The sequence below is a fragment of the Lycium ferocissimum genome, unplaced genomic scaffold (assembly GCF_029784015.1).
Source record: "Lycium ferocissimum isolate CSIRO_LF1 unplaced genomic scaffold, AGI_CSIRO_Lferr_CH_V1 ctg5798, whole genome shotgun sequence".
NCBI lineage: Eukaryota > Viridiplantae > Streptophyta > Magnoliopsida > Solanales > Solanaceae > Lycium > Lycium ferocissimum.
The window spans coordinates 22,264-34,911 of NW_026726115.1; the positions used below are offsets into that span (position 1 = coordinate 22,264).

Genomic DNA, 12,648 nt, shown 5'->3' on the forward strand with positions numbered 1-12,648 from the left:
TTTTATTTTGCCGAGAACGGTATTGGGGGATTTATTGAAGGATTTGTAAGCCACCGTTCGCTTTTTCTCTCTCTAGGTTTATTTATTTTTCATCTTTTTCAACCCTAGGTTATTCATGAATTCTTTTGTCTATGAACGAATCATGAGTAGCTAAACTTCTTACTTCTAGGGTTGTGGCGAAAGACTTGAAAGTTGATTTGATGACAATTATTATCTATTGATTTTCCATATTTTGGGTTGCTTATTTATTCTTGATCTTAATTGTTTGATTATCTGGCCAATAGTTAGACACTATCTGTGGTGCGCGAATTGGACTTGAGAAAGGGAATTCACGTACGTAATAAGAATAAATAGAGTTTGTTCGATTTAATCGTTTCGCTACTGAGGATAGAGATATACCCTTTAGCCCTACTTAGTTGAATACGGAGAAATAAATGCGTTCTTGTTACCTCTAATGACCATAGAGATATAGGCGTTACGGTAAGAACATCTACTGTGCTTGTGAGTAGTTCGAGAGAATATCATAAAGCATAATTAACCCGTCAACTAGTAACCCAGGAAATAAGATAGGTGAAATTGTCTGAAGATCAACTGGATTGTCGAAAGCCATGACCCTAGATCTTTCTCTCATCTGATAATTCTTACAATCTTTGTCAAGATATTCCCGATTACAACAAACACCCATCACAAATTGTTTACTTTTCGGTTGTAGTTTAGTTCAACAAACATCTTGATTTTCACTTTCTTGAATAGTTTCATCCGAATTTGAATTAGTTTAACAAAGAGAATCTAAGTCTCTGTGGGATCGATATCTGGACTTAACAGTCTATATTACTTGTACGACCACGTATACTTGCGTGTGCGTTTGGGAGCAACAAGTTTTTGGCGCCGTTGCCGGGGACTTAGAAAAATTTACTGTTTTTCTAATTTAAGTTTGTTTTTCTATTCAAGTCTTTACTTTTTCGTTGTTCTACTTGTGTCACTTCAGGCTCTTCTCTGGTTTATGCCACGCACTCGAAGTTCAGGAGCACCGTTAGTTGATCTTGATCACGAAATCGAAAGAACTTTTCACCGACAAAGAAGAATGGCTAACGAAGCAGCAAGGCTCGCTCTTGAACAGGCAGAGAGGGATAGAGCCAGAGACGGCGATGAACAGGGTGCAAGAGCACAAGAACAACGAATTCTTCTCTCCAGTTATGCTAGGCCTAGTCTGGCAACTATTGCTAAGGCTATTGTTAGGCCTGAAATCACTGGAAATTTTGAGCTAAAAGAAGGAACAGTGCTGGCCGGTGCAACATACGTGCCAAGTATATGGGTAAATCTAGTGAAGACCCGCATAAGCACTTGATGCTATTTGTGGAATTGAGCGAGAATTTCCGATATAGAGATGTCCCCGATGATTATGTGAAGCTATCCTTATTTCCGTTTTCATTGATTGGTGAAGCAAGGGAATGGTTGACTAATCTACCTGCAGGTCTATTACTTCTTGGGAGATACTATCCAATAAGTTTATCGACAGGTTCTTCTCACCCAAGAAAACAAAGGAGCTGCGAGGAAGAATTGCTAACTTCACTCAGAAAGATTCCGAATCTCTTCCACACGCTTGGGAGAGATATAAGGGCTATCTGCGCGATTGCCCCCATCACATGCAGCCAAAGGAGATCATTGGCAACTATTTCGTAGAAGGACTTAACCATGAATCAAGGGCCCTGTTGAATGCTTCAGCTCAAGGGCAGATCTTGAACAAAACATATGAAGAGATGGAAGATCTTCTTGAGATGATGTCTGAGGGTCATCATGAATATCACGAGACTAGCCGAGGGTTACCACAAAAGGCTGCTGGGGTTCTTAAAGTTGATGATGTTGCAGCTATTCGGGCTGATATAGGTACTCTTACTAACGTGATGTTGAGGGTGTTTCCTCAAGCTCGAGATTCAACCCGATTCAAAGATATTCAGCAGGAAAAACATGTGTAGGTTGTGGTGAACCTCATGACTATAACAATTGTCCATTGAATCCAGAGTCCGTTTATTTTGTGGGACAGCAAAATCGTGGTAGCGGAAATCGGGGAAACTATTATGGAAACAACTACAACACTCCATTTGGGAAGCAGGATTTTCACAAACCGCACAATTTTCAGCAACCTCAAGCTCCGTCAGCGAGCAATTTAGAGGAGATGATGAAGCAGCTCATTGCTCAGAATCAAGTGACGCAGAGAAAGCAAAATCGAAAATTCGCAGCGAGATGCGAAATCTATTCATGAGCTTGAGCGTCAGATGGGGCAGTTGGCTCTTATGCAGAATGTCAGACCTCCGGGTGCTCTCCCTAGTGATACCGAAAAGAACCCGAAAGAATGCAAGGCAGTCACCTTGAGGAATGGTAGAGAGCTCGAAGAAGCGCCACCGAAGAAGAAAAACCTAGCAGAGGCAGAACTGATCCCTGCTAAGCGAGCTGAACCAAAGCAAACAGTCGCAGAGCAACATGTAGAGGAAGTGGTGCGCCCACCCCCTCCCTTTCCACAGCGACTTCAGAAACAGAAAGCAGATTCAGCCTGCAAGAAATTCCTTGAACTCTTAAAGCAGGTACACATCAACATACCTTTGGTGGAGCTGTTGCAAGAAGTCCCAAAATATGCTAAATATATTAAAGATGTGGTTGCAAACAAACGGCGATGGACAGAGTTCGAAACTGTTGCACTTACTGAGGAGTGCAGTTCCAGAGTGAGGAGTAAGATTCCTCCAAAGTTGAAAGATCCAGGCAGCTTCACAATTTCCATTACAATTGGAAACATTGAAGTTGGGCTAGCATTGTGTGACTTAGGTGCGAGTATTAATCTGATGCCCACTTCTGTGTTCCGAACGTTGGGCTTGGGAGATCCTAGGCCAACCACTATTACTCTGCAGTTGGCGGATCGATCTCTCGCTTATCCTGATGGCATTATTGAGGATGTTCTTGTGAAGGTCGGCCCGTTTATTCTGCCGGTTGATTTTGTGATACTTGATTATGAGGCAGATAAAAGTGTTCCTCTCATCATGGGGAGAGGGTTCTTGGCTACTGTTGATGCTGTAATCCGAGTGAAGGATGGGAAGATGTCCATGACAGTTAATGGACAAGAGGCGACTTTTGATGTGTTTAAAGCTACCAAGCTTCCAGCCCATTATGAGGAGTTGAAGATGATTTCCGTGGTGGAACCCGAGCTCACTAATGCCGAGTTAGATCATTTTCTAGTTTCGCGAGATCCGTTGGAGACAGCTTTGGTGTATGGGGAAGATCTGAAAATTGACGCAGAAGTGGAAGAGTGTCTTAGTATTCTTGACACTTCATGTGCTTATCTACGAGCACGTACACCAGTTGAGGAGCTAGAGAGACCGGAGTCATGGAAGAAGCCGAAACCATCTATTGAGGAGGCTCCGGTTCTTGAATTGAAACCATTACCGTCTCATCTCCGCTATGCTTTCTTGGGTAGTGGAGACACATTGCCCGTAATCCTCTCTGCTTATTTGAATGATGTGCAAAGTTGAACGTGTGTTGCGAGTACTCAGAGATCGAGTCCGAGCCCTTGGGTGGTCGCTAGCTGATATTCGGGGTATTAATAGCTCATTCTGCATGCACAAAATATTATTGGAGGAAGACAGCAAGCCTAGCATTGAGGGCCAGAGGCGACTGAACCCGGTCATGAAGGAGGTGGTGAAGAAAGAGGTAATCAAGTGGCTTGACAGCTGCATTATTTATCCCATCTCTGACAGCAATTGGGTGAGTCCTGTACAATGTGTCCCGAAGAAAGGGGGCATGACCGTGGTGGAAAACGAAAAGAACGAATTGGTGCCTCAACGGATCGTTACGGGTTGGAGGATATGTATTGATTATCGCAAGCCGAACAACGCCACCGTAAAAGATCACTTTCCCTTGCCCTTCATGGATAGATGCTCGACAGATTGGCTGGGCATGACTATTATTGCTTTTTGGATGGTTACTCGGGCTACAACCAGATCATGATTGCACCTGAGGATCAAGAGAAGACCACATTCACATGTCCATATGGCACGTTTGCATTCCGGAGGATGCCCTTCGGTTTGTGCAATGCTCCGGTACTTTCCGCCGATGCATGATGGCTATTTTCACCGATATGGTGGAAAATTATGTGGAGGTATTTATGGATGACTTCTCTCTGTTTTTGGAGATTCTTTCGATGACTGCTTGAATCATCTTGACGCTGTACTAGCTCGTTGTGAAGAAACGAACTTGGTCCTCAATTGGGAAAAATGCCATTTCATGGTACGAGAAGGAATCGTTCTTGGGCACAAGATATCGAGCAAAGGAATAGAGGTTGATAAGGCGAAGATTGAGGCAATTGAAAAATTGCCACCACCCGTTTCAGTCCGGGGAGTGCGCAGTTTTCTTGGGCATGCAGGATTCTATCGACGGTTCATCAAAGACTTCTCTAAAGTTGCTAATCCAATGTGCAAGCTTTTAGAGAAAGATGTGAAGTTTGTGTTTAATGAAGCCTGTTTGACGGCTTTTGATGAACTGAAACGAAGGTTAGTGTCAGCCCCTATTATCATCGCACCCGATTGGTCTCTGCCATTTATTTTGATGTGTGATGCCAGTGATTTTGCTGTGGGAGCTGTCCTTGGTCAAAAAAGGGACAAGATTTTTCATCCTATTTACTATGCCAGCAAGACACTTGATGCGGCCCGGATGAACTATACCGTCACCGAGAAGGAGTTATTGGCGTTGTCTACGCCTTTGACAAATTCCGATCATATCTTGTGGGCACAAAGGCGATTGTATACACCGATCACACGGCGGTGCGTTACTTTTTGCAAAGAAGGATGCAAAGCCGAGACTTATTCGTTGGGTGCTGCTGCTTCAAGAGTTTGACATCGAGATTCTTGATCGAAAGGGCACAGAAAATCAGGTGGCAGATCACTTATCGAGGTTAGAAGATCGGGAACATGTGGATGAAGCAGTGGGGATTAATGAGACTTTTCCTGACGAACAACTCTTTGCTCTTCAATCAGCTGAGGTGCCATGGTATGCAGACATGGTGAACTTTATAGTGAGTGAGATATACCCCCCTGGTGCTAATCACGAGAAGAAGAAGCGGATTTTGCATGACAGCCGTTTCTATGTATGGGATGAGCCCTATCTCTACCGGGTTGGCACGGATCGCCTAATCGAAGATGTGTTCCGGAGGAAGAGGTCTCGCGATTCTCGAGAAGTGTCATTCATCACCTTATGGGGACATCATGCCGGGTGACGAACGTACCGCAAAGGTACTTTCATCCGGTTCTACCGGACGTTGTTCAAAGATGCTCATGAATTTGTACGAGCATGTGATAGCGTCGAGAGAACCGGAATATCTCCAAGCGTCATGAAATGCCTTTGAAGGGCATCTTGGAAATCGAGTTGTTTGATGTGTGGGGTATTGACTTCATGGGCCCATTCATACCATCCAAGGGAATAAATACATATTGGCTGTAGACTATGTTTCGAAGTGGGTGGAGGCCATTGCACTTCCCACCAATGATGCTAGTGTGGTGGCGCGATTTCTGAAAAAGAATATTTTTACGAGGTTTGGGACCCCGCGGGCCATCATCAGTGATCAAGGTACGCACTTCTGCAATCGGCTCTTTGATAAATTGTTGCTCAAGTATGGGGTGAAGCATAAGATAGCAATCGCTTATCACCCTCGACAAGTGGTCAAGTGGAAGTATCGAATAGGGAAATCAAGAGGATTTTAGAGAAAACCGTGAGCGTAAGTAGAAAAGATTGGTCATTAAAGCTTGATGACGCTCCGCGGGCATACGAACAGCCTTACAAAACTCCGATCGGTACATCTCCTTATAAGCTCGTTTTTGGTAAAGCATGTCATCTACTGGGTCGAGCTTGAGCATAGAGCATATTGGGCGATCAAGAAGCTGAATCTCGACATGGTTCAAGCCGGAGAGAAGAGACTGTTGCAGCTGCACGAGTTGGAGGAATTTCGCTATCATGCTTATGAAAACGCGAAAATGTATAAGGAGCGCACCAAAAGAATTCATGACAGGCGCATCCAATCTCGTGACTTTGAGCCCGGGCAGTTAGTATTGCTGTATAACTCCAGGCTGAAGATTTTCGGTGGAAAGCTAAAGAGCAAATGGTCCGGACCATTCGAGGTAGTTCGAGTGACTGCACATGGTGCTGTTGAGCTTAAAAGACCCCACTCGGATGAGACATTCTTGGTGAACGGACAGAGAGTGAAGCATTACTACGGGGAGGCCACTGACCGCGCCAAAACCACCATCGATCTAGAAGAGGCTTGAGGGGAGCCTGCGTCGTGCCGCGACGTTAAATCAGGCGCTACTCGGGAGGCAACCCGTGTGTAAAAAAAAAAAAAAAAGGGCGTCGTGCCACGACCTTAAATAAGGCGCTTGTTGGGAGGCAACCCAACCTTTTGTAGATATAAGTCACTTTTGTTCATGTTGCAGGAATTGGGCGAAAAATGAAGAAAACAGACAAGGTGCCCAGTGATTTACGCGATCCACCCGCGATGCGGAAGGATCGCCTGAACTCCTGAAGCTTTGCGCGATCAATCCGCGATGCGGAAGGATCGCCTGAACTCCTGCAGGTTTGCGCGATCCATCCGCGATGCGGAAGGATCGCGCGGGTCGACCCGGTTTGTAATTTCCGTTTCTTAATATAGGGTATACACGGCCCCCTCCCCTTTTTTTTATCCCACTCCAATCCCCAACCCTTCCCATTCCTTTCTTCCACGAAAAAAGCACCACCATCCCCTTCCCTATCTCACACACAACTTCAAGTTGTAATCCATCCCACATCAATACCACAAGGTAAGTGTTCCTCTTCCCCAATTTTTTTTTTGTTCTCTCTCCTTGTTCTACGCTGGTTATGTGTAGAGTAGGGACATGGGTATGGGCGAATTGAGGGCGGGGATTGGTATTGCTTGTGTCTTCGGTGTGAATGTGGCTAGAATGTGACTCCCATTGCATAAGGGACGGTTCTTCAACCCTCCCATTGTGACTCAAAGTTAAGGGACGATTTTACGCCCACAAGGTGTTCGATAAAAGTCCTAAACCAGGTTTTTGCGAAATTGTGAAGTCTTGAGTAGCAATGGACCATTTACCGATCATAGGACCCTTTGTGAAATTCCTCGCACCCTCAAATTCGAATTGTGAGGGCGGATTGGAAAAGAGTGATTCATGTTCCGTCCTAGGCAACATGACAATCGCGTACTTCGTTTTTGTTTGCTAGGTCTTGTAGAAGTAGTTAACTTCTTTTGATTTTTCTTTTCCCAATATAGTTTGAAGTAAGTGTGGGGTTGTTTCACGACCCCGTCATGACTAACCTGCACCTCTCGTTTGGTAATGCGTCGTTTTGCAGGAAAAATGGTTAACACTACATCCAAGGGAAAAGCTGCCGCCTCCTCCTCCCAAGGCACAAAAAGAGGGCGCACACAAAACCCGCCCAAAGAGAAAAAGGGGCAAACATCTGGGAAGGGTAAGCATCCCGCGGTTGTCATCCCTCCAGCAACTAAGAGGACAACCACACCCCGTCTCTTGGGGGAAGGAGCAGAATGGTATGCGGGGTTTGACACCTCGAAGGGGTACACCCATGAACGAGCTATCAGTCGAGCCCCTCTGAAGAAGAATTTCCGGGATATCCACGACCGTATAGTTGCCATGGGCTGGACGTCGGTGTTTGAGCAACCGGGCCCAGTGAACGTCGATTTGGTCATGGAATTCTATGCTTGCATACCAAACCGCAGGATTCCGGATTCTGTGTACTTACGGCGAAATTGGGTGCCACTAACGGCATCGACCTTGTGCGGGGCAATCGGCGTCCCGGATGCGCCCGTCGAGCCCTTACTAGAGTTCATCAAAAGGCCGGATTATAGGGCCATCCGGGAGACTCTGTGTGGAACCAACTCAAAGGCTCAATGGGCACGCTATTCCGGGCCTCTTCGGAAGCATAGAAGCATGAGCATGAGCAACTTTTGTAGAGAGGCCCGAGTGTGGCTGCGCCTCCTAAATGCGAGAATAATGCCACTTGATCACTTCTCGGAGGTACAACGGGAGAGAGTGTGCCTTGTGTACTTCCTGATGACGGGGCAACCGGTAAACATAGGGTATTGGATGCTGCAGGAAATCCGCCGAGTGCGTGCTGGGAAGTCAACACGGCTAAGTTATGGAAACACTCTCACTTCCTACCTAATGCAGCTCGACACGGACTTAGCGTACTCTACTGATAGAGTACTTGATGCGCCCGTCGACCCACTCGATATCTCCAATGTCATGGCCCCAGCAAGTATATCTGGCCATCGCTTGACACCGGCGGAGGAGAGGTCTGCCCAGTCTACCGTCCTAGCTCAGTTGTACTCGGGGATGATGGTTGCAAGTGCGCACTTTGATATTGATCTCACCAGGGTCTTCATTGATAACCCACACACCCCACATTCTCGGGCGTTGGTGGGCGAGCTATCTCAGCTACCCGCGGATGAGGACGAGAACTCAGCTGACCGAGTACTGACCGCGCTCGAAGATGAGGATGAGGAGGAGTCGCTGATGCAAGGCGACGACAATGAAGAGGAAGAAGACGCCGCGCCAGCTGAAGGCGCGGCTGATGATGAGGATTTCCTCGATGAGGACGATTAGGCCCTAGTGGGCCCCAGGGAGTATTTCTTACCTCATTTGCGTTTTATCTGATTTCATATATATACATGCATTGAGGGCAGTGCATACCTTTAAGTGTGGGGTGGGGAAATACGTCCCCGGTTTGTAACAACATGTTTTGAGGTTGCGGATGATGATTAGTATGCCTTAGGATTTTTGTTTTTTGTTTTTTAGTAGTTCTGAGTCTTAGTGCTTAAAAATAAATAAATTTATTTTCCTTATTTTTCTTTGATAACTTCTTAAGTCCCTCATTAGTAGGCATTCATCATCCACCCCCTTTGGTTTTCTTATGGCCTCGGTTCTTTCCCGAGGGGGGGCCTTTGAACCGGGCATAGGTAGATTTTTTTTTTTAGTCATAGAAAGGGCTTTTCCTGATGACGGGTGGATGACAACCTGCTTGAGGGAAAATTAGTCCTTAGGATAGGTGTATTCAAATGCTAGGTGCACGGGATATGCGAAGTCTAGGCATACTAGCGATCTTGAATTGTTTTATGAAAGCATGCCGTGAAATTGTATTACTTCTCTTGGAAACACTTGAAATTGGTTTTTGTGACTCGAATGACCCACTTGGCATTGTTGTTTTTCATTGCTGTTTGATTCGAGGGACAACCGGATCCCTCTTGCGTTAATTGTGTGCCATGTGTGTGTAAGGATTTTTGTTTATATCCATGTTTGGTATTGACATCTAGAACTTGCCCTGTGTGTTCACAAAGCGAAATGAAGTTCGGCTGAGCCTAGAAAATGATAGAGGCGTTTCTTTGATTAGTCACTAAAAAGCCTATAAAAAAAAGTTATCCTACCAACTTGCAAATAACGCCCTAGTTAACCCTTTTGAGCCTTTAGCCTTTTCTTTGATAGCAGTTAATTAGCCTTTACCCCTTCGTTCTATAAAACTCAATGTTTGATCCAAAACACCTGAAGCACTTTAAGCATTTACATGTATAATGGGAGTTGGGATGTGAAATAAGGAGGGAAAATGGTTATTAATTGTAATCTAGGAAGACAATGGGAGCACCGAATGAAAAGAACTAATTCACTTGTTAGTTGGGAATCGAAAAAAAAAAAAAAAAAAAAAAAAAAAAAAGAAATTTGAAAAAAAAATGTTGTAAAAAAGTAAAAGTTTTCTTTCTAACTTGTGTGACTTTTAAAGAGGGTGCTTAAACAAAGAAAATGGGTGAATTGGGAGAAATTAAAAGTTGGATGGTGTTGAATAAAGGGTTAAGAAAGAAATTGTGCAAGAATGATAAAAGTATATGTATTAAAGTGCTTAGGGAGGTTAGTCACTATTATCCAAAGGATCCTTACCCGTCCCGTAGCCTACATTACAACCCTCGAAGTCCTACTTGATTCTAGACTCGTCTTACTTGTATTAGTAGAGTGGTTACACTACGGGCAAGCATATGGTATGTCGTACATTACATGTGACGTTCTTTGTGAGAGTGAGTGCATTATTGATTTTTGTGTCCATCGATGTAAACATACGATTCTTGATGAGATATGGACCATTTTTTTGTGGTGAGGGCACATAACTAGCAATAGAGTGGTGAAGTGTTGATTTCTTGATCATAAGATTACCTATATGCGTTAAAGTGGTGTCGTTGAGTCAACTGTTTTGAAATTCGAAATGTTTTCGTTGAAAAGAAATACTTGGTGCTGAAAATGAGTTTTGTTTCTAAAAACCTTTGGCATGGCTTTCGCAATCTGGGTCGCTGGTTTGTTGTTGAGAATCTCGTTTCAAGACTTAGCCATACTAGCCGAATCCCGTTGTAGACCTGTTTGAATGAGTAAGCTGGAAGTAGAGTCTGAGGTTGGTTTGTGTCTGCTCGAGGGCGAGCAGAGTCTAAGTGGGGGGTGGTGATATTTGGCACAAATATCATGTTTTGTGTCGTATTACAACTTCTTATTATGACTTGTATCGCCTAATTCATGAAGCAACCGTCGTATTTGAACTTATGTCGTTATGTTTTATGTGTATAGGTACGATGACGACAAACGATGGAAAATGTGCTTGAAATGCTTGGAAGTCGTAGCAGATATCGATGGGATGAGGTGACGAATCGATAACCGCAAAGGGCGAACTAAAAGAGAGTAATCAATCGTAGAACCTCGCTTTCCTTCCGCATCGCGGAAGGATCGCGAGAAGCCCAGAAAGTCGCCATCGATCCGCATCGCGTGAAGAAAGCGGAACAACCAAACTCAGTCATCGAGTGCGCGATCGGTCCGCATCGCGGGCCAAAAGCGAGAAGCTCGCATCATGCGCGATCCTTCCGCATCGCGGAAGGAAAGCGGGGATCTCGCGGATGATTTTTCCCGATTAGACTAGGATTTGGATTCCTTAATAATTATTTTTACCCTAGTATATATATAGACGTTTTAAGAGCTGAGAACGGTATTGGGGATTTATTCAAGGATTTGTAAGCCACCGTTCTCTTTTTCTCTCTCTAAGTTATTTTTATTTTTCATCTTTTTCAACCCTAGGTTATTCATGAATTCTTTTGTCTATGAACGAATCATGAGTAGCTAAACTTCTTACTTCTAGGGTTGTGGCGAAAGACTTGAAAGTTGATTTGATGACAATTATTATCTATTGATTTTCCATATTTTGGGTTGCTTATTTATTCTTGATCTTAATTGTTTGATTATCTGGCCAATAGTTAGACACTATCTGTGGTGCGCGAATTGGACTTGAGAAAGGGAATTCACGTACGTAATAAGAATAAATAGAGTTTGTTCGATTTAATCGATTCGCTACTGAGGATAGAGATATACCCTTTAGCCCTACTTAGTTGAATACGGAGAAATAAATGCGTTCTTGTTACCTCTAATGACCATAGAGATATAGGCGTTACAGTAACATCTACAAAGCTTGTGAGTAGTTCGAGAGAATATCATAAAGCATAATTAACCCGTCAACTAGTAACCCAGAAATAAGATAGGTGAAATTGTCTCGAAGATCAACCGGATTGTCGAAAGCCATGACCCTAGATCTTTCTCTCATCCGATAATTCTTACAATCTTTGTCAAGATATTCCCGATACAACAAACACCCATCACAAATTGTTTACTTTTCGCTTGTAGTTTAGTTCAACAAACATCTTGATTTTCACTTTCTTGAATAGTTTCATCCGAATTTGAATTAGTTTAACAAGAGAATCTAAGTCTCTCGTGGGATCGATATCCGGACTTAACAGCCTATATTACTTGTACGACCACGTATACTTGCGTGTGCGTTTGGGAGCAACAGCACCCACATAAATCCCCTAGTGGGCGAACCATCCCCTTAACCAACTACCCAACCGATTACCAATTAACCACTTTTAGACAAGTCAAGAATATAACAAAAGTAATAATTACCCGAAACGTCTAGTCATGCCATAAATAAATAACGAATACGGAAGTCTAACTATTACAACCCCAAAATCCGAAAGTCATCATACAAGGACTCTAAAACATAAACTATCTAAGAAAATAACAAATGTCTAAAATAACATAAGTAATGTCTGGAATGAAAATAGACATCAATGAGAGAAGATATTCAGGCGGCCTGGCATGGATAAAAGCTCACCCTCAAATCTGTCGAAAACTGTCCTCACGCTAAATATGAGGAATGGTAGATGTCGCGGGATCACAATCTGCACTCAAAAGAAGGCAGCACGGTAGTATCAGTACAAACACTATGTACTGGTAGATATCATAGGACGACTAAGATTAGTAGCATGCATACAATCAGAAAATCAATAGAATAGACAGATAGGCACAACAGCACATAACCATATGAAACTATCAATAAGAATCATCCAACACCGAAATAAGACAAGCCCACATAAATAGCAATCAATAAGACTAACGCAACCTATGTCATTATCAAAAAAATTGTAATTCACGAATTATCTCAATTCTGTCACATATCGGTACACACATGCTAAATGGTATTGTTTGCCCAAATAGCCATGACCTGCAGAGGACCCATGGTGTC

General features: G+C 43.7%; 1 protein-coding gene and 1 pseudogene across 1 annotated transcript; both read left to right on the forward strand.

Moving 5' to 3' along the window:
- The first annotated feature begins 2,276 nt into the window (after positions 1–2,276).
- Positions 2,277–5,260, forward strand: LOC132044997 (uncharacterized; annotated as a pseudogene).
- A 673-nt stretch (positions 5,261–5,933) lies between these two features.
- LOC132044998 (uncharacterized) lies at positions 5,934–6,305 on the forward strand. The gene has a single exon (XM_059435529.1). It carries the CDS (start codon positions 5,934–5,936, stop codon positions 6,303–6,305), a length of 372 nt encoding a protein of 123 aa, XP_059291512.1.
- The last annotated feature ends 6,343 nt before the right edge of the window (positions 6,306–12,648 follow it).